A 21,927-nucleotide genomic window follows, 5' to 3' on the forward strand; every position below is an offset into this window, starting at 1 on the left:
AGAGCAATGGCCCTATCCAATATTGATCCTCTAAGCAATTAATGCAAGTTGGTCTTCATACGGACCAATATAGGAGAGAATGTTCTTATATTTAATACCACATGAAAAGGGGATAAAATAAATTCCCCATACATAAAAGGAAGTAAAAGTACCTTCAAATTTTGAGTATCCTAATATGGAGCTCACCAAGCAATATCTTATCATCTCATTTAGTGCCTACTTATTTATTTGCTTGTTGGCTCAACATAGCTCCCGTTAAAGTTCCATATAATTACATAGACTCCGCTTATTCATTCAACTTAAAATTCTGTATAGCAGACCACTATCACAAAAAGTAGTCATTGAGTGCATGCAAAGCATCACAACTGATTCTATCATTACACTCAATAATCTATACAAAGGAGTTATCCAAAAGAAGAATGAGAATTTTAATCATAGCTATAGAAGTATCATCCATCGTTAAGATCACAAGGATCAAGTAAGTCTTTGTCTTGACCCAATGATCTTACATAATGGCAACGACCATAACACTCTTTACCCTTTATCATAAGGTTTGGGCATCAACGCGACTAACTCCAACCTTGTCCTTTTATTAATTAAGCATCATAATAATATTTATTCAACCTTCATGAAAAAGAAAGTTTTCAATCCCAAGACCATCCACTTTCATTCAAATGCCTACATCTACATTGCACAAACTGAACTACTAGTGCCAATGAATACAATGGTTCTCATTTGTGCTTCAAGTCCTTTGCAACTACAAAAGCACTATGCACATCCTCAATGCACACACAATCTAATTCCCCTAACCATGACGTGCACTTTCAATATTAACATCCATCTTTCCATTCCCCTTGCAAAATAATATTGTTTGTATTTTATATTGCAAATGCTCTCTAATCATTGCCTATGTACTTCACACAAATGTGTTCATGGTCTTTATTAGTTGTTACCATGCCCTTGTTCACTTGTGTGATTCTAGTATTTTCAATGATACCAAGACCACATTCATGGATCAGTTTCACCAACTAAGAGTTCTGAGATTATATATTATCAGTTTTAAATCTTTGAAATTTCATCACGATCAATTTTTCATGAAATCATGAGAATTTGAGGGATACTAGGGAGTTTTCAGCTCGTTAAAATATGAGGGCTATACTAGGGATTCCATGAAAATGAGAGGTATTTTCGTGAGACTTTTTAGAAGGTGGAAATCTTCATCTAACTCTATTCATAAGGCAGATTCAAGCACATATTACAAGTCGGAAGGATGTAGACTAGTTGAAAAAGACGTGCACAAATTTGAAATTTATCTGCATTATAAATTATTACTCTGTATCACATGCACTATTCAAACCATAATGCATATAAAGAATAGCATGCTCTTAAAAATAAAGCCTAAAGGTTTCATGGTTATCTTATTATTCTCATGTACACACTTTTGAATGGCAATTGTATTCTAATCAAACACCTCGGGTTTTTGGGGCACCTGTGTCAAAGTTTTTAAAAAAATCAAATCAGACACCCAAACAAAAGTTCACGACTGAGATAAAGCTCGATACATCAACTAGGCTGACAAAGGACTTCCAGACTTAGCTTTTAAAGAAACTGTCGATGAACGGAAGAACTTGAATGAGTCACTTCCATTATGAAATTCCACATAGTTTGGGTACAAAGGGATCGAAGCATATTTACTTGTATGCATCCTCTTTCTCAGTTTTGGAATGCTTTCAAAAGCAACACAAACACAAAGTTTGATAATGGGCATGGCATTCTTCACCAAGCTGCAAGATGCAAACATTAGATTTTTCCTGATTTCATATGAAGTTGAAATCTTCAGAATGCCTGCGATGGATTTTATGCCCAATAATGCCTCACATTAGGAATTGATTTGAGCTCGATGCCTTTTGCGGAGGTTTTGTATCATATATCTGAGAAAAAGAGAAATGACAACCATTCTTGAAGGTAAAGAAGAAATATGCAACCATAAATTCATCCCTTGTTGATGCTACAGTGTGCCCAAAGAAGGTGGAGGATTCATCCCTCCTTGAGTATTATTTGTATAGCTCAGAATATTTGTCTGTGAGTTAAATTTATCAACCCTGCAATGATATCAAATGATGATAAAATACTATAAAAATATGTTCCATGATATTTAAAAATCATCATTTTGGGACAAAATAAAAAACAGAACACTTCACAACATCAGATTTATTTTTTCTAAAATGAAGCCTAGTGTAACTTACACGTGGTAACTTAGGGCCGACATTCGGTATAGACTTGCAAAAACAAGAAGGTGAAGCCCAATGGAATAAAAGAAGACAAACGTTCGAGCATATCTGAAAACACATCAGAGTGGAGGGTGGAGAGTGATTAAGAAATTGTCCCTAATGATCTCTGCAATGATATTCTCAAGAGGGAATAGAACATCTAATATTTTTAGCTTACTTGTTCCCTAGAAGAAATCGACCACTTGTCAAGGTGATCTTATCTCTTAAGCCTAGCTCTTTGTACCTACGTTCCTTCTCCTGAAAACGAAAAAAATAGGCCTTTGATATTTGATTTGGTGCTGTAAAACATTGCAAAGATAATTTGATCAGTCTCATCTACTTTACCTTTTTTGAAAACGCCACAAATGGATTTATGTCATCTTCATACATCTTTCGGTACTTCGACTCAACATCTGAGCTAAAACCTGTTTCTACATCCTCACCACGCTGAGGAAACAATAATGTTAACTCTTTTATGGAGAAAAAAATAGAACATGTGACCTTTGAAATTAACACTTCAAGACCTTCTTCGATCCTCTTGAGAATGGACGGTCTTGAGTGTAGTCTTGTATATACCGAATCTTCTCATAAAGTTTCACATTGTCTGCCTTACATTTCTCTAGTTCTACGACAAGAGACTTGTTCTTATCTTGCAGGTGCCTCAACTCCTATAGGGTTCAGCAAACATGAGAGAATACACAAAATTATATTCAGGAAATACCTCTTAACAAGCAAAGGTAAGAAAGCTTTACCTCCTCTGTGTCCCTTAGGCGTTGTCGAAACCTGTCCCTCTGATTGCAGATCACTTGAAGCATTGAGGTCTGTTCTTCACCCTCCTTCCCTTGCTTCAATCCACCCTGTTTACATCATCATAAAAATATAGCTCTAAAAACTGTTGCTTACTGTCAAACCACATGTTCCCTTGAGTTTCATGCATATAATTAAATGAAATAAGAAAATCTAAGATAAAAACCTCAATAATGTCTGTTATTCCCAATCCTGGAAGATCCCAATCATCCACCTTGCTGGCTCGCTTGTCTATAGAATTAGAGCCCTGAAGTAAAATCCATGATGTGCTGATTTATTTCAGTAACTTAAGAGTTACAGTGACAAAATCCATTTCATCTCCCTTATTTTTATTTTGGCAGGGTGTCTGAGAGGATCACGTACCATAAGAATATCTTCTTCGAGTTTCGCTATGAGTTGCTGCTGCTGCTCAAGTTTAATTTCTAACTCTTTAGCATTGGCTTTGGATAGTTCTATGACATTTATCTTCTCTGCCAATTGTACCTATTAACAAAACAAAATGCCAATTTACAAAATGTATCATTCACAAGAAATTCTATGAGATTGGCGTAGGTGTTTCTACCTTTAACTGAGTTAGCTCATGCTCCATTTTCCGGTTTTTGTCAAGCAGTAATGCTTCAAGCTTACTCATATCTTGCGCTGTAGCTGCCAATTCCCAGTCTTCAGCTTCAATGGAATTATAACCAACAGCCTAGACAAATTCAACATAAATAGCACTTCAACTTTGAACATGAGCTTAATATATATTGCTAAACTTCCTCCTACAAAATTTAGTATAATTCTCATGCACATTTCTATTGAAACTTTTTCTCATATGAAAGTTTACGAGGTGAAATTTTATATTGTGAACCTTCTAGTCTTCTGCTACAAAACATTACATAGGATGATTTTTTAGGGTTACGGACAATTAAAAAACATTTAGGGCACAAGGTGACATACATTAAGAGAACATTTTCATATGAAAGCTTAGCACAATATTATTTTATTTTATAATAATAATGAATATTTAATACCTGTAAAATCTTCACTTGTTTCCGAAGATCTTCCATTTGCTTAATTGTTGGCCTTTGCTCTAAGTTTTGTTGTAGCTCGTCTATATTCGACATCTGTAAGAACATGATAAGCTAAGGAAAATGCCAAATACATAGAGCAACACGATCATATTCATTAAATATTCACACAACATCGAGGAAGGTATAGGCCATTCCCCCTCATTCTCAATCTCATGAAAAATGTAAAATTTGAGGATATTACCTTCTCATTCATCAATGTGTTTAACTTTTTAAGCTCCGAGATATGCTGTTCACGCTCTACTGATAATTGACTTTCAAGGGTATGCAGTTCAGCATGCAATTCGGCTATGATTCTCTCCTTCTCTATCAGCGATGCTTCCAAATTGCTGCTTGAACTGATGTCTGACCTGTTGTTCCCAAATTCACATATTGAAATACCACAATATATGAAAAGGGTGATGGTTAGGAAAGAGAAATAGGAACATGAGTGACCTCTCTTGCATGTGGTTTTCCTGACCATGAGCAGCCTGAAGTTGAGATCTCAAATGATCCTGCATTGAAGAGTGCCAGAAGCTAATTCAAGCAAAGCATAGGACAGATGAACTTCATAAATGCAGGAAGAAAATGAGCACCTTCTCCCTTTCAAGGCTTAGTAATCTACTTTGTGCTCGCTCAACTTCATCTGTCAGCAAATTAAGTTCTGATTGTTTCGCTGCCCTTTCTTCTTCAGTCTGAGTTCGAAATTCGAACAATTGGCTCTGGCCATAGTCATGAAGTCGCTGCATGTTCTGCACCGTCTCCTTAGCTGCTCGCAGTTGGTCTTGTAGAGATTGTTCTCTATACATTATGGAAGCTAAACACTCCGTTCTACACGATATATTAAATTTCTAAATTGGAAAGCATATTCTAAACGCAAACCTGTCCTTCAAAACCTCCAACATTTTCTGGTTCTCTTCAGCTAAACTCCTCTTGTTCATTTCAACTATTTCCTTAATTTTCTCTTCCATCTACAACAAACATCAAACCTTCTCAAGATAATAGCACCTAATACAACCTTATAGCATCTACATTGACAATTGAAATCACCTGTTGCTCCAGTTGTCGATTACGCTCTTCCAGCCTCCTAACTGTTGCTTGCTGGTTTCTAAGATGCGCAGATTCTGCTCGATATTCTTCCAGTTCATGTTTCATCTTCCGGTTCTCTGACTCTAACTCTGCCACCTTTGCAGACAGCTCCTGAAATAGTAATGAAAAAGTGCTGGATACCAATTAGAGACAAGTATACAATTGTGAAGAGAAAGAAATTAAAAACAGTAACTCAAACCTGAGAAAAATGAACTTCAAAAATCAAAGTTTCATCAGAAAAAACAGCAAGCAAAGACAGAATCATGAAATAGAATCGGCATTTGATTGCCCAGCTCATAAGTTCAAGACTACGAATGCATTACTCCTCCATTGCTACACTAAGAACAGTGACAGTTTAGAATCCTAAATCACCCAATAATATTTTCCATGCATAATGAAATAAAATGCGTTTCAGCTTCAATTGAAGAATTAAAATACACAAACAAGGATATAAATGTTATGTTTTGAAAGATTTTCTTCTTTAAACCTCTTAACTTAATATGGCTGATATTCCCCACAACACACACACATGTATAGGTATGTCTGCACACATATATACACCTAAACACATGTCATATATAGACCACATGAGAGCAGAGAGATGCAATATATGATTCAACATACCGTAGCTGATGCAAGTGCTGGAACAGGATCTGGAGCTTCATAAAGTTTTTGGTAGATAGTCAGAAAAGCATTCTCGCCAAATTTGGCTCGTTTAGTTAGATTATCTACTTCCTCCTGATATCCTTTGAGCAAAGATGAAAACAACTTTTGTTTGTCTTCAGACGATGCCTTCTTGAAATCTGTAAAACCAACATTCTCTCAGAAATACTACGTCTAAAGGTTAAGTTAATATAAACTGAAGAGAATAGGAAGAAGACAATACCTCGGGTGCTTTCAGCAAGTTTTCTCCTGTTTTTCAGACTTGACTCTTGACTTTCTCCAATCTGTAAACCTTGTTCATCTAGCTTGCTACGCTCACTATCAAGATCAAAATCTGCACGGCAGATGAATGTCAGAAATACATCACATAAACCAATTAGAATATACTCCTAGGAATGATTTATCATAGATGTTTCGGGACCTCGAGCATTAACTCGGTAGACAAAGAATCCAGAATTTGATAGAAACAAAGTAAATCTAATCTCTGTTTGCTCAACTCTAGAGAAACCAAAACAGCTTGCTATTGATCTAATTCTAAGGTGTGCTCCTAATCAAGGACCTTATCATGTCAGTACAGTAAACCAAGTCTCAATTATAAGCAAGCGTTCACAAAATAGTTTATTTTGGATTGTATGATTTTATGGTTACACACGTTGGCTTTGATTGATGGTCCTGTAACATTCAAAGAATGATAAACAACTGAGTTTTTTTTGCTTTGAAATTTTGCGAGCACATTCTTTGATCACATTGTTATTTTCCCCAAATTGGAGGAAGCGCATCAACAACATTTCAAGAACTCTACAAACACCAATTGGTGGTAAATAATGAGAGAAGAAATTACTTCTAGAAGAGATAAACTTCTTGTGTCAAAGGGTAAGGATGAAACCTGCCACAATAGTAACAATACGGTTATATGTTTACAGCAGTGAACGTGATGTTTATAGCTTACAATAATGGGATTGCATTCCTACCACAGGAGGTGTGTCATGTGCGTTTCGTAGACCGCATCAGGTTTACAAGTATGAACTAAAGAGAAAAATGACTTTTACATGAACCCTACAGAGATGGCAACCTAAAGTTGATCAAAGCAAAGTAGCATACTGGAAACTGTTACCAAAATATCAATAAAGCTATGTGAAGATCACAAAGGCAAGAGAATGTTCCATATCATCATAGAAGAGAGGTTTTTGTTGATTGCTTCTTAATTTTCAAAGGAACAGCTAAAAAGATGGAAGGCAAGGATATGCACTGATTTACCCTTTCAAAAGTAATTGATCAAATCAATGATGTATTAGTTTAAATGTGATCATTGGAAATTTCGTAATGCCTTTCATATAAACTTTCTCAGTCTTTCAAAGGGAATATACTTTCAGTTTTTATGTAATGAGACTACTTAATTATGTCATTGACGTCCATGTCATGGAATAACACAAACTGCAATACATTGCATAGGATACTCAAGTGAGGCCACACAATAACTACAAGACTAAGATATTACAACCCGTAAAAAGCAGTCCACTACAGCCAAAATATAAATAATTAGAATGGTAAAACCCTCCCCACACACACAAAAGGAGCGGTCTAAAGAGTTAAAGACAAGTATTGAAACATACAAACTAAGAAAATCAGCTGTCTGCACATAACAATCAAGCACAAGAACATGCCTCGCCTGGATGATGGTGTTCATTCCGATAAAAAATATAAGAATGGGACTTGGAACTCTTCTCTTAGAAGATATCGAACACAAGTAAATTGATCGATTACATAAGGATACTCCAGTTCTAAAGTACTCATTCTAGTTTGACACCTCTAATACTATAGTTGGAAACATACCATTATATAAAATCCTTTGTTCTAACCTAATACAATTATTTTCATTTCACAAAGTTCAATTAGCAGTTCGACCAATAATGTTCCTTGTCAATCTCTTTCTTCATGAAGCTCAATGAGAACAATATGAACCAATAGTGTGCCTTGTCAAACTAATCATTAATCTGCTGCCAATGCGAACCTGAGCTGATTGAATTTGGATGGGCCACATGCTATTGTAGAAACATCAATAATTCAATCCTCGTAAGCCTAGAGCTTAGAAACACATCTGTAAGTAGGAGAGGGAATGAACTCTTATTGTTGTGAAGCTGTGCACTTGAAGATGTAAAGTAATACATTGAGAAAAATAGTGTGACCCCAGTATATCCCAAAAAATTAGGTAAACACAAAATCTTTTGCAAGCCTTTGGTTTCATGAAGATCACATTTGTGCCAGGAGATACTATCATGACATATATACACACATATATGTATGCATATATGTGTGTGTATGTATGTATTATTACATACAGCCATATGCACATACATATACATACATGTAGACTCACAATATACGCACTCACACATACATACACAAACATTGACCTCAATATATAAATATACATTTTTTCCATTCATACACACATCGCAGATATCTATAGAAAGATAAATAGATAGATAGATAGATAGATAGATAGATAGATAGATAGATAGATAGATGGTTATGTTCCTTTCGAGTCTAGTAGAAATTGGAAGGATGGATCGTAGAAATGGCAAGCAGCAGGAATTTGTGAGTAATCAGGAGTGGCAAATTCCCTTTTCATTTAGTCGAGACACGAATCATACCTTTCCAGTAATTGAAAACAAGGGCGATGGAGGACGCAGGGCTGAAACCGAGGGCTCCAACCTTCACCTTCAACTCTTTCTCTTTCTCTTTCTCTGGCTCTGATCGATCCAAACCCATTGTCTCCTCCATGATGTTCCTGTTGAAGGATCGAGGGAGATCGGGAGCAGGGATGAGAAAAAATAACCCTGACTACAGAGTTCCGATGATCCGAACAGGGAAAAGATCAGATTCATTACTAATGCTGCATGTTAGATACATATACATGCATGCATACATGTATACATGTATACATGTATGTAGTATGGATGTAGTATGGATGTACATGCATGCATACATGTAATGATGTATGTAGTATGTATGTATGCGTTGGAAAAATACTCCTATATGTGTCCGGAGACACTAGCTCTTGGTACATGAGTGTAGTGAGTTGGTTACTTGCAAATGGTATAGACGTTAATAACCTGTCTCCCCTTAAGTACAACCATGGGACTGATCAAACTTTAATCTCTCGCGAAGATCGTAATAAAGTAATGCGCCAAGAAATATGGCAAATTTACACCCGATTTAAATGGATCACCCCACAAGAGTCATTCCCATCTAAAATGTTGTATTATAAGGAACACTTCTTTCACTTCTCTAAGTTAGGTTTTATTACACGACCAAAATATCTAGATACATTCTTATCAATTTCACTAAGGGTGGCCATTGGACAACTTAGGATATCATCTCACCAACTTGAGATTGAGAATGGTCATACTAATAGAGTCCCTGGAGAGGAAAGGATATGTAGATTATGTCACATAGAGATAGAGGATGAGTATCACTTACGTGCAAGTGTCCGGCTTGTACCAAAATAAGGGCGAAATACCAAGACATACTAGGACTCTCTCCCACCCTCTCCAGACTATTAGATACCTCGGATATAAAGAGACTAGGTAGGTATATCTTAGAGCTAACCCAACATAGGGAGAATAAATAAAAAAGTGCTAACCATAACCCTTTTAGTATTCACCAACATGTAACTAATGTAATTGTAGATATACATATACTTCCACACCCTCTTGGGCACATACATTCTTGGAGGCACTCTCTTATTCTTATACAATAACTAAACAAATGTTTACACACAATTGTGCACATCCACGCACATATGTCGACTGGCAAACAACGAAGTGTTCTTACGCATCAAGAAAGGGATTTGCCAAGTGCGTGTTTACATGTTTTCATGTATGTTGAACTTCAACAATTTTTTTGAAGAACGTCATCCTCTAGTCCGTCTTCTCTAGTTCGAGGCCCTCGTGGTTGCTCACAATTTCATATGCATGCATAGATCTCTATGAGAACATGATAGCGACTTGTTGTTCACGGTGTAACATATTAACACAGTGTAACATATTTAAGTGGTACTTACACAATTGTCATGCATGCATTCAACAAAACCTCTTTTAACTTTAAGAAAATATTTTGTTGTTACATTAGGTAGCACACCCACACGGTGTTTATGCATGCCATTTTGTCATCGTTTATAGTTTCACATGTTTTACCTTATCTATTTTCAAAGAACTCAGATTGTATGGGTGCATTCATGCTTCGTGAGATGCAACATTGCCATTGTGGTTCGTTGGTGGAATTAAATTCGTATTGAATGAAGGAAACATAATATATAAATCATCCCAAATTTATCACTTTTTACTAGACCTAATATCGTAAACTAAAGGAAGGGACATGTGTTGGTTAGTAGTGAGGTCATGAAGAAAAGTTTTTGAGATCCCACACAACGAATCACTCTATTCAAGTTCAATTGCCTAGAGTAAATTTTTTGGATACAATAGAATCCATGCTAAGTTACAAATCAAATCTAAAATGATTATAAATAGACAATTGAAATCAAACCTATGATCTTCATGTATGTATCAAGTTTTGCATGAATATGGAGAATGCTTAAACTAAAAGTGTTATCGTGAGCTTTATTATGACAATTGAAAATTCAAGGAACAAGGAGAAGAAGAAAATTAGGCCTAACGGTATATAAGAGTGATTTTATCATTTAAGGGTTTGTAATGAAGACCTCTTTTTTGGCTCTTGAATGTCTCATTGTTGACACTCGTCGATTTATAAAGATTGTTCCAATATGGGGAAAAAGGTTGTCAAAGAAAGCTAAACTAATAAGTTTAAGATTTACACACCACACTCAATATACCATTTAAATGGTCAACTTGGCCCTTGTATTAACCTCAGTAGGAATGAACAAATATTTTGACGGTAGTATGAAACAAGCATAGTGAATTTGCAATATGGGAAAGTTATGGAAGACCATACAGTTGATCCCACTGTGTTGATTGACAATGGCTATTTTGTTATACTATTGAGAAAAACGAGGAAATTAATTGGTAGAGTTATAAATGTTTTACCATCAACTCGTTTGATTTACAAAGTTCATCAAGCAATCCATTTTTTGAAATGGTTATAAGGCCTAGTAATTCGCCCGGTGGTTGTCCGGGCACATGGACAGACCCGCGATTGTTATCTTTCAACCGGGAGAACCCCCCACCCTAATGTAATTCGAGAGTAGAAAGCGTTGAATGAAGGAGTTCTCTAGAAGGTTCTAGAAAAAAAAAGAAGTCTTTGGCAGAAATCAACGGCGGAGCGAAGAGTGGGTAGCACGGCGCCACGTGGCAAACTGTCCACCGACCAACTTCCACAGTATATGTGTATATATAGCGCCATACAGCCCACCCCGATCTTCATCATATTTGCTCGTCTTCTTCAATCGCCTGCCTGTTGACGGAAACCCTAACCCTAACACCTCCCCGAAGCAGTAGCTGCTAACCCTAAACCTAGCAAGGAAATCTTCCCTAACCGCGTCCCCCGGCCCTGATCCCTGCTCGAGAACCCTAACGCCTTCATATATTCTTCTCCATCCCTTCGCCTGCTTCCTGTCTCGTTCATAAGGCGGCAAAACATGCAGATCTTCGTCAAGACTCTCACCGGCAAGACAATCACGCTGGAGGTGGAGAGCTCTGATACCATCGACAATGTTAAGGCCAAGATTCAAGACAAGGAAGGGATCCCGCCTGACCAACAGAGGCTCATCTTTGCAGGTAAGCAGCTCGAGGATGGCCGCACTTTGGCCGATTACAACATCCAGAAGGAATCTACTTTGCACCTGGTCCTCAGGCTCCGTGGCGGCATGCAGATCTTTGTGAAAACCCTCACTGGCAAGACTATCACGCTGGAGGTCGAGAGCTCCGACACCATAGACAACGTTAAGGCCAAGATCCAAGACAAGGAGGGCATACCGCCTGACCAGCAGAGGCTTATCTTTGCAGGTAAGCAGCTTGAGGATGGCCGCACTTTGGCTGATTACAACATACAGAAGGAATCCACCCTCCACCTTGTGCTTCGCCTCCGAGGTGGAATGCAAATCTTTGTGAAGACACTCACTGGGAAGACGATCACACTGGAGGTTGAGAGCTCGGATACCATTGACAATGTTAAGACGAAGATTCAGGACAAGGAAGGAATCCCGCCTGACCAGCAGAGGCTCATTTTTGCTGGGAAGCAGCTAGAAGATGGACGCACCTTGGCTGATTACAACATCCAAAAGGAGTCTACGCTCCACCTTGTGCTTCGTCTTCGAGGAGGTATGCAGATCTTTGTGAAAACTCTCACTGGAAAGACCATCACTCTAGAAGTTGAGAGTTCTGATACGATTGACAACGTTAAGGCTAAGATTCAAGACAAGGAAGGGATCCCGCCTGATCAGCAAAGACTCATATTCGCTGGGAAGCAGCTAGAGGATGGACGCACCTTGGCTGATTACAACATCCAGAAGGAGTCCACACTCCACCTTGTGCTTCGTCTTCGAGGAGGTATGCAGATCTTCGTGAAAACTCTCACAGGAAAGACCATCACTCTAGAGGTTGAGAGTTCTGATACGATTGACAACGTTAAGACCAAGATTCAAGACAAGGAAGGGATCCCCCCTGATCAGCAAAGACTCATATTCGCTGGGAAGCAGCTAGAGGATGGACGCACCTTGGCTGATTACAACATCCAGAAGGAGTCCACTCTTCACTTAGTGCTACGTCTTCGTGGAGGTATGCAGATCTTTGTGAAAACTCTTACGGGGAAGACTATCACTTTAGAGGTAGAGAGTTCTGATACCATTGACAATGTTAAGACTAAGATTCAAGACAAGGAAGGGATCCCGCCTGATCAGCAAAGGCTCATATTTGCTGGGAAGCAGCTTGAAGATGGGCGGACCCTGGCTGATTACAACATCCAGAAGGAGTCCACTCTTCATCTAGTGCTCCGTCTCCGTGGTGGGATTTTCTGAAGTCAAATGTCTTTTTATGTTAAGTTCTCCTAGTAATGCTTTTCATGTTGGGACTATGAAAATCTTGTTTGGAAATACTTTGCTACTGGCTAAATTGTAGTAGTGCTGCTTTTCTCTGCTACATGGAATAATATAATACACTTTTGACATCGTTCTGTTCTGATTATCATAACTTAATTAAGTTTGGATTTGTGCTTTTATCATTTGTGTACTTTTTTGAGGCATTGAAATTCTGCAAATGTCGTCACTAAAAGAAAGTTGGCCATAATCCATTGATGATATCTATACTATAGTTTTAATTGTCACTAATCCATTGATGATATCTAATACTATAATTTTAATTGTCACTAATCCATTGATGATATCTAATACTATAATTTTAATTGTCACTAATCCATTAATGATACCGTTTTTGTTACATCGCTTGCTAATTCATACATCTTAGTCATCGAAAAGGAAAGTGTACTTGGGTTTGATCATTGTGCCTTTATGGGGTTTATTTGTTCTGGAATTGCATTGCCAAAATATGGTATCTATGTAGTTGTTATTGTTTGTTCTTCGTGCACTTTTCATTTGGATTTGAAATTGGCAATCGGACAGGCAGAATCTTTGTCAGATTAGTGATTCAAATTTAGGTTCATCTTGTGCAACAAAACAGCAATATTCAATATATTGATCATAATGGTATTATATAGTATATTAGATAGGAGCCATTACAACAGCCAGCTTTTGCATCAACTTCTCTTTCTATTAAGCATTCTTTCTGTCACACCCTTTACATAAACCCTGTTCATAAACCCTTTCTATTAAGCTATTGACTAGAAGTGTGTCAACATCGTGCCATTGTCCATACGCTGGAGCATTTGGTATGTTATCTTATTATATACCAAATGCCCATCCGTTGTATGTAGAATAAATCCAAATCTATTAGCTACATCTTATAGAAGAAGAAAATAAAAAACTACCTTCATAAAGTTTTGCTTTATTGGGCCTAGCATGTAAAGAGTTGGGGTTTTTACTTAATTTTCCATGAGAATACATGTTTCTTGATCTTGTTAACATAGATTACTTTAATCTTGAAAGCCTTCCAATAGTTTTTCTTGAAGAGCTCATAGAGGCCTTAATGAACATCAAACTTCATAATATGTCTATGATTTTTGGAAACAACATATTTCTAGGTCAAATAATAGTTTATGGTTAGACAATTTGTCGCAAACAAATTAGTTTTTGCCAATTAAATCTTGATGCTTTATATTTTATGGAAGGAATGGAAGGATTATCTTTCACATAGTTTGTTAATTAATGTGCATTCGTGTTGATTTAAGAATGGGATGCTTATCTTTCACAATCTTCATCAATTACTTATGATAGGTTCATGTTGACTTACAGCTTTTAACCACATGCATCTATCTTGATGTCTTTCCATTGGGATCATCAAACCACTCTTGTAATTTCTTTATCAGGAGAATGCTATTGACATGCTCAAATTCATGTGTCTTTGCATTGACATGGTCAAATTCGCGTGTCTTTGCATTGTCAAGATCACTCACTTATTTTTTTCTACCCATATTTGTACATGGTTTGTGAATCAAGCTAGTTGTCTAGTGGCCAGCAAATGGAACTATATTACATGGAATATAAGATTGTGTATGCTTTTGCATTATCCTCTAGTTATACATATTCATTTCAATGACTTTTTATTACAAATGTCACATGAAACTACAATAGCATACAAGTGATGACAATGGAGACCAAATAGTTATATGTTTGATATGTTTTAGAATTAGTTGGCATTGATGCATACATGTTTGGGCTATGAATTTCATTATTGCTAGGAAATAACATAATTTAACACTGGATTAATCAATCATAGATGGACAAACTCTAAATTCACGAGCCTCATTAACTACCTAGACTCCTGGATGCTCATATATTGTTATCTACCTTGTATCTTGGGTTTGGTTTGAGCACAATATGAATGATGGAAATGTAGTCAACAAAATCTATGAAGGTGACCCATATACATTAGAGAATGTGTCAATTTATTTATTATAGTAACACATATTATTCATGGAGAACCTCAAGACAAGGTTAAAGCCCACAAAATATTCTAATGTACAAAGTTCCACTCAAAAGCATTGAAAGAAAATTTCAAAATTGTCAATAGAAATGCCATGTAACTAGAGACAATCATACAATCGTTGCCTCAAAGAGTGTTTGAAGAAACAACCATGAAAAATGGCTTGATGGAGATTGTGGAGTTGAGTGATAAAACTGAAGTAAGCAATGCCATGAGAATAGTCTTTCGTTTAACAAGGTAGTGTGCAAAATTATGCATCGCTAGGCGACTCTCAGAATGAAACCAAATATTCAAAAATACTTATCAAAATGGAGTATTAGAAACAATGAGAAAGATGTTGTGAGTAATAAAACTGAAGTAAGCAATGCCATGAGAATAGTAGAGCTACGAGCAGTCTTTTGTGAGCGCAACATCGGCACAAGGGAGTGTCATCAATCTTGGTTAACCACTAACTGAACACAGATTCATGGGTCACTTACCACCGGTTCACTCGTCAGAACCTCAAGTTCGTCTTCGAAGATAAAGAGCGCAGATTGGCCAAAAGGAAAGTAAGCAACAATAGTCTTTCGTTTAACAGCAAGGTAGTGTGCAAAATTATAGCGAACCACAATATTGTGACTTATTTATCCATTGGTGATCATCATATTGCTTTATCCAAGGAGTGGGACAAAGCAACATATGTACCTTGCTTGCTCTATCCATGGGTACATATTTAGAGACAACAACCAATTCCAATATTGCAACCTATTTTGGGTCTCTAGTAGTGGAAAATGCGCCTAACCATGGTCCAAATCCTCTATTTTATGCCATATATCTCTTTGGGAGATAGACACAATTTGCACCAATTATCACCCTTCATAGATGACATCAAATAGCCATAGGTTGTTGTTAGGTGCTTAATGTGATAAACACCCTTTTTAGAAATGAAGATCATCTAGGTTATACATTGACTAATGCAAAGCACAACAAAGGACAAATATGAGGTTCACAAGAGCAATTTACCATTGATATGTGATAACCCTAAAGCTATGTATCCACACAACATTCATCCATTATTGTGGTCTAGCTAACATGCCTACTCTAAACCATCTAAGATAGTGGAGTAATTTGGTCGCTCCTAACGATAATAACCAAAAGTCACCAGGTTAAAGCCATATGTATATCACTTCATCTACACAAAACACATGATGCATCCATACCCCCTCAAATGCTACATGCTCGACAATCCATGAGTACATACTGTGGAGAAGGACTCGGTCAACGATCAAATTGCATGGTAGGGCCAAGCTCCGAGTTTATGAATCCTATTATACTATATAAGACGAGACAATGGAAGGCCGAGAGAGGTCACGTTGTTGTCCGCTCTCATTCCACTAGGGAGTGTACCATGGTTTTGGACACGTGAAACAAATACACATATATGTATTATGTACATTGTACATACAATACCTAGTCAATGAAGGAAGCATTGGTAAAATGGCAGGAAGCTAACTCTCTCATATCTTTCTCTGCACATGAATCATGATGGTGGATGAAGAAGAAGAAGAAGCAGAGGAAAGAGAAGAAGAAGAGATGGTGGAGACGTTATTTTCACCCCCCTCTCCGTTAATGGAAGCCACCATTCCTGCATCTGTTGTCGACTCCCTCCCAACCATTTCGAAACGCCAGAGACGCCCAAATGTCCGATTGAACGAGATTGGGGTATATACTGCTCCTCATATCAATCCTTCTTCGAACGACTGTTTCCTCAAAAGGAAAGGAGCAGAAGCCTTTAAATTGGTCCCCTCTGTTGTTCTCCTGCCTCCTCCTTCTCCGTCATCGTCATCAGGTGAAAGACTCAAACACATCCCTAAATCGATTAATAAACGTGGTAAAGATGGTGATTTTGATGAAAATGATGATGATTCCTTCTCCAAATTAGCCCTCGTTGATAAAATTGGAGGTAAGAAAGTATCCAAGAGAGCCTATATCAGCAAGGGCAACTTCTCTAAGCGGCATCAAACAACACACCCTCATTCTGATGACTTTAACCATCTCCCCCATGAAGAAAACCATCGCCCAGTTCATTTGATTGAAGAAAAGAGTCACCCTTATGAGTTTAATCATCATCAGTGTGAAGATAACCGTTATCCACTTGATGATTGCGAAGATAATCTTCACCCAAATGAGTTTAATGATCGATCACTTCATCATTCTCAAGAAAATCACAGCCATAGATTGATGTATTGTAAGAACATGTCCGGAGTCACAGATGGTTTCTTAGAAGCTGCTGATGGTGCTTGCTCTGGCACTGAGAAAGGAACTATTAGAAGTCAACTCACAATGTCCAATCATGATGATATCCAGCCAGTTGGATTGAGCTTCAAGAAGGACTCTCTCAAGGTTTTGGATGGACAAATCCCATCCACAAAGTTGATGAAGAGCAAGACAAAGATCAATCCCAAGGCCAGGACTAAGCCCAATGCCAACATAAAGACCAAGACAAATGTCAAGACCAAGACCATTGCCAATGCCAATGCCAATGCCAATGCCAACATAAAGACCAAGTCAAATGCCAAGACCAAGACCATTGCCAGTGCCAAGACCATGACTGTGATCAAGACTAGGAATAGAAGCGGTCATGTCCCAAAGGATATCATACAATCCCCACCTAAAGATGAAATTGAAGAGAGGGAGGAACCCTCTCGTAGTGATGTTCACGAACGACAAATCTTGCAACATCCCTCTATATATCTTGTGCCGCCACCGCCCCTTGATGATAAGGTGAGAGATTGGTTGAAAAAAATTGGACTCGAGAAATACTCTTCAGTATTTCAGCACCATGAAGTCACAAATGATGTCTTTCCTCTTTTAACCATGGACGACCTTAAGGAGATGGGTGTAAGTGCCATTGGATCCCGGCGTAAGCTTTTCTCTGAAATCACGAAGCTCCGGCAACCTCTTAGAATGCTTGTGGATGAATCTTTGTCTGATGGAAAGTGAGAAACCAGTTTTTTCAAGAAATCGCATATTTTGCCCACATACATACAAGGTTTGCTTCTTGAGGTTTGTGATAATGGATGACAGTCTTTTAACTTGTATCTTGTAACATCAATGCTTATCATGTTGCTGTATTCCAGTGTAGATCAGAACAAAAAAATCTAGTATTCAAGTTATCGTGGTTGTAGCTTATATTTGTTAACATCAATGCTTATCATTGTGGTATATTCCTGTGTGGATCATTAGACCGTGTACACTTTAATTGCAACTTTAATGGCATGAATATCACGCAGATGCAGTTCTTGAGTCTTAACTTCTGGGAAAATAGATCATTAATCTCTAATATCAAATGAATTGGTGATACAAGCTGGATGATGCATCCACCGTTACGTTATTATATGCCTAGAACATCCTCTAGAACATAGTTTTTCCAATCTTGGCCATTGGTTACACTCATAATGATTTAGGTACTTGGGGTGTGGTCTTCTGAGAAGAGATTGCACGTCTCATAGGTTTCAAGTTTTATATAACGTTACGTCCCTAGGATTTGGGTCTAGAGATTTGTAATTGCTGCCTATTACTCTCAATATAGGGGAGAGACGTGGCAATTGATTAGTGCAAAGAATAGTAGATATTGAATGTCTCGTTCGACCTTTGACAAAATCAGTCTTTAAAGACAAATCTGCACAAATATCTCTAGTGAACTGAAGTGAATCATGCCACATGTGTAAAGACACATTTCAGTAGAAAATGTCATAGTTCTAATAGCCAAATATGCCAGACCTGATGAGACTAGACTAGTGGGTCAAACTAATGAGAAATCCAGTATCAATTTTATACTCACTCCAATCATTAAATCCAATTTAATTAAGTATCAAAAGGAAACCAGGAAAACTTTGTTCTTATAAGTCCTGAATGTGTTTATTGAATACAAAATTAGGTGCTGTATAGACCAAAACATTTGCATACTAGCCTCTAATCTCATCTTTAAAGACAATGGAAAATCTATCTATTATAACAAAAAATAGTTCCATACAAATGAAAAGCTTGCTTATTAATATTGAGCAGATGCTTAATTCCACGACAGAACCACCAAAGAGAAGAGTTTTGACCTCCACACAATACATTTCATGTTGCTCTGATGCCTCGGGTCTATAGATATTGGACGATACAAAATTTGAGTATTGCATATCAATCATTACATAGAAGGAGCATACATATGAGAAAAGTTAAACCAAAATTTACACATTATTTCTACCAACACAAAAAACCTGCAGTTGTGGCTTCTTCTACAGGACAAGGCCAATTGATACTATCGTTTTGATCAAAATAATGTGGGCGCGTTTTTGGATAGGAAGGCATTATTAATTGAAAAAAAATTGCATTATGGATTATAATTTGCAAATCAAAACAATAAGAAAGATCAAAAAACAAAGACTCGATTAAAAAGCAGTAGAAAAAACATGCAATTACAACAATGAGAAACATAGAAACAGATCAGTGGTGAAGGGAACAAAAAGAAACGAAATGAATTTGTAGAACAATGCCTCTGATATCCAGATGCTAATAAATTAAAGAAGTAAGCATCTTGTTCTCTAAAATTCCATATCTAGCCGAATCCAATTTCCTTTAACTCTAAATCTTATGTGACTTTTCTTCATCTATTTCCTTCTTCATTGACTTTTTTCTTCCTCTTTCTCCTTTCTAATCCTCCTCAGAGCTTATAATGCCGCTGTCTCTCTCTTTCTCTCTCTCTGTCATGCCTCAGCAAAGGAAGTCTTCACGTTACTAACCTGAACCAAAACATGGAACCTCAGGGATATATCATATATATATACATATTCATTCATACTTTTCGAAATGTTAAAAGAATTGCAAGTAGTATTTATGGTGATGTAAGACATTTATCCAGAAGTAGATCTATGGAACAAACAAGAAGCAGAAAAAAGTATCTTCAGTAAGGCAGTTATGGAGCAAGGGTTCAATTTTATCTTCAAAAGCTCAAAAGAACAAAGTATGGAGCTTCGACATCATGACCCATGAAACAGGTTTAATCAGTTGGATAATATGACAAAATTACCACACATCAAAAGTACACAGTACATGAAACAAGAAAAATGGTTCGATGGCTTTAACACCATAGAGCAAAAAAAGAAAGATTGAATATTGACAATGCTAAATTGTACACCAAGGGCACATGGGCAAAGATCCATCTGCGCAGAAAGATGGACACATATGCATGGACATGGAGACATGGGTAAGGAGACACATGAACAGGAACAGGGACATGGACAGTGAGTGACATACAAGCATGGTCACATGAGCGTACATGGACAAGGACATATGGACACATGAGCTGTGTTACATTATTGACACATGAAGCCATTACAAGACCCAGTAAAGCACACGAGGATATATGGACACATGAGCTGTGATACATGGACACATTGACATATGAAGCCATTACAAGACCCAGTGAAACACACTGAGGACATATGGACACATGAACTGTGTACACGGACACATTGACACATTGACACATGAAGCCATTACAAGACCCAGTAAAACACACGAATTAAAAAATAAATAAAACCAAAGGAAAGATTTGAGTGCAATTTGACCTCTTATTTGACAGAGCACTTGGCTCCAGCAGCTTCTAGCTGTTTCTTAGCTTCATCAGCTTCTTCCTTAGTGGCGCCTTGCTTGAGGGGTTTAGGCAGGCCTTCGATGAGATCTTTGGCTTCTTTGAGGCCAAGGCTAGTGAGGGATCGGATAGCCTTGATCACTGCGATGCGTTGAGCTGTGGGGACCTCATCGATGATGACATCGAATTCGGTTTGTTCTTCGACTGCGGGGGCAGCTTCAGCCACTGCGGCGGCGGCACCAGGCGCGGCTGCAGCAGCAGGAGCAAAGGCGGCAGCAGTGACTCCGAGCTCGGTCTGCAGCCAATCGACCAGGTTCCGTGCCTCCTCCAGGGTTAGGGACTTTATCTCACCCCCCAACTTCTCCAGCTTCGCAGTGTCGACGGCCGCCCTTACTGCAAGGGATGAAGCAGGCGCGGTGCTTGGGCGGCCCAGGTATGGCTTCTTCGTCTTCATGCGCAGGGCCGGCCCGAACAGGGAGCTCCGAGATAGGGAAGGAGACGAGGATGGAGGGGATTGCGAGGAAGATGATGGTGATTGCGATGTGGAAGAAGTTGTGGGGAGGATGAGGAAGGACGAACAAGCTAAAGCAGCAGCCATGGCTCCTTCTTGCCCTGTTTCTTGAATGCAGACTTCTCTCTGTGTGTGTGTAAACTGGTACTCTAGAGTCTTGAGAGAAGGAAGAAGGAAGAAGAAGGGATAAGGCGTGGTGTTTATTTTGCACCCTTCACAGATAAGCCTTCGGTTTTGCACCCTTCACTATCTATAACAACAGATAGGGTCCGTTTCACACTACTCGGACATAATGTTATATCATTCACCATCTCAAGTGGATTAGACCCTCTGTCTTTGTCTCTCTCTCTCTCTCTCTCTCTCTCTCTCTCTCTCTTCTCGGACACACGTAGCGGACGATTTCCGTTGCTTATATCGATATAACTTCATCAGTATATTGTGTGTGTGTGTGTGTGTGTGTGTGTGTGTGTGTGTGTGTGTGTGAGATAGATAGAGAGAGAGAGAGAGAGAGAGAGAGAGAGAGAGAGAAAGAGAGAGAGAGAGGTCTTCCGTTGCTTGCACCGATATAACTCAGTCTGTATGCAATGAGTGAGAGAGATTTCTGTTGGTTATACTTATATAACTTGGTCTGTATGTTGTTAGTGAAAGAGAAATTTCCATTGCTTATACCGATATAACTCGCTTTGTATGTAGAGAGAGAGAGAGAGAGAGAGAGAGAGAGAGAGAGAGAGAGAGAGATTCTTTATCTTGTAGTGAGAAAGAGAGAGATTTCGATTTCTTATACCGATATAACTGGGTCCGTATGTAGTGTGTGACAGAGAAATATCATTGAGACTGTGAG

At 38.1% G+C, this 21,927-nt stretch overlaps 3 protein-coding genes and 1 pseudogene across 5 annotated transcripts in view; 2 read left to right on the plus strand and 2 right to left on the minus strand.

Moving 5' to 3' along the window:
- Positions 1-1,523: 1,523 nt before the first annotated feature.
- LOC147862762 (protein CASP-like) lies at positions 1,524-8,774 on the minus strand. The gene is made up of 18 exons (XM_087321326.1): positions 8,533-8,774; positions 6,102-6,212; positions 5,840-6,018; positions 5,177-5,326; positions 5,009-5,097; positions 4,723-4,927; positions 4,583-4,641; positions 4,332-4,497; positions 4,091-4,183; positions 3,640-3,768; positions 3,441-3,560; positions 3,244-3,324; positions 3,023-3,127; positions 2,795-2,938; positions 2,616-2,717; positions 2,449-2,528; positions 2,247-2,339; positions 1,524-2,102 (listed from the first exon to the last, which is right to left on the minus strand). The coding sequence occupies exons 1-18, from the start codon at positions 8,660-8,662 to the stop codon at positions 2,009-2,011; spliced, it is 2,130 nt and encodes a 709-aa protein (XP_087177452.1). The 5' UTR covers positions 8,663-8,774; the 3' UTR covers positions 1,524-2,008.
- A 2,560-nt stretch (positions 8,775-11,334) lies between these two features.
- LOC147862763 (polyubiquitin-like) lies at positions 11,335-13,023 on the plus strand. Its single transcript, XM_087320640.1, has one exon. The coding sequence runs from the start codon at positions 11,496-11,498 to the stop codon at positions 12,870-12,872; it is 1,377 nt and encodes a 458-aa protein (XP_087176766.1). The 5' UTR covers positions 11,335-11,495; the 3' UTR covers positions 12,873-13,023.
- A 3,488-nt stretch (positions 13,024-16,511) lies between these two features.
- On the plus strand, positions 16,512-18,223 carry LOC147862764 (uncharacterized). The gene is made up of 2 exons (XM_087321851.1): positions 16,512-16,780; positions 16,874-18,223. Exons 1-2 carry the CDS (start codon positions 16,525-16,527, stop codon positions 17,932-17,934), a joined length of 1,317 nt encoding a protein of 438 aa, XP_087177977.1. The 5' UTR covers positions 16,512-16,524; the 3' UTR covers positions 17,935-18,223.
- A 1,212-nt stretch (positions 18,224-19,435) lies between these two features.
- LOC147862765 (uncharacterized) overlaps positions 19,436-21,927 on the minus strand; it is an 89,987-nt pseudogene continuing 87,495 nt past the window's right edge. Inside the window, exons 1-2 of one of the 2 annotated variants that reach the window (XR_015529945.1) lie at positions 20,448-21,251; positions 19,436-20,287 (exon numbers count right to left, since the gene is read on the minus strand). The product of XR_015529945.1 is annotated as an uncharacterized LOC147862765, transcript variant X1 (transcript). Of the gene's footprint in view, positions 21,252-21,927 lie in introns of those variants that run through there. The other variant, XR_015529946.1, reaches the window with a different exon arrangement.

Source organism: Azolla caroliniana, unplaced genomic scaffold (genome assembly GCF_043228905.1).
Source record: "Azolla caroliniana isolate FFs.n. ecotype wild unplaced genomic scaffold, voAzoCaro1.0.p SCAF_6, whole genome shotgun sequence".
Taxonomy (NCBI): Eukaryota; Viridiplantae; Streptophyta; class Polypodiopsida; order Salviniales; family Salviniaceae; genus Azolla; species Azolla caroliniana.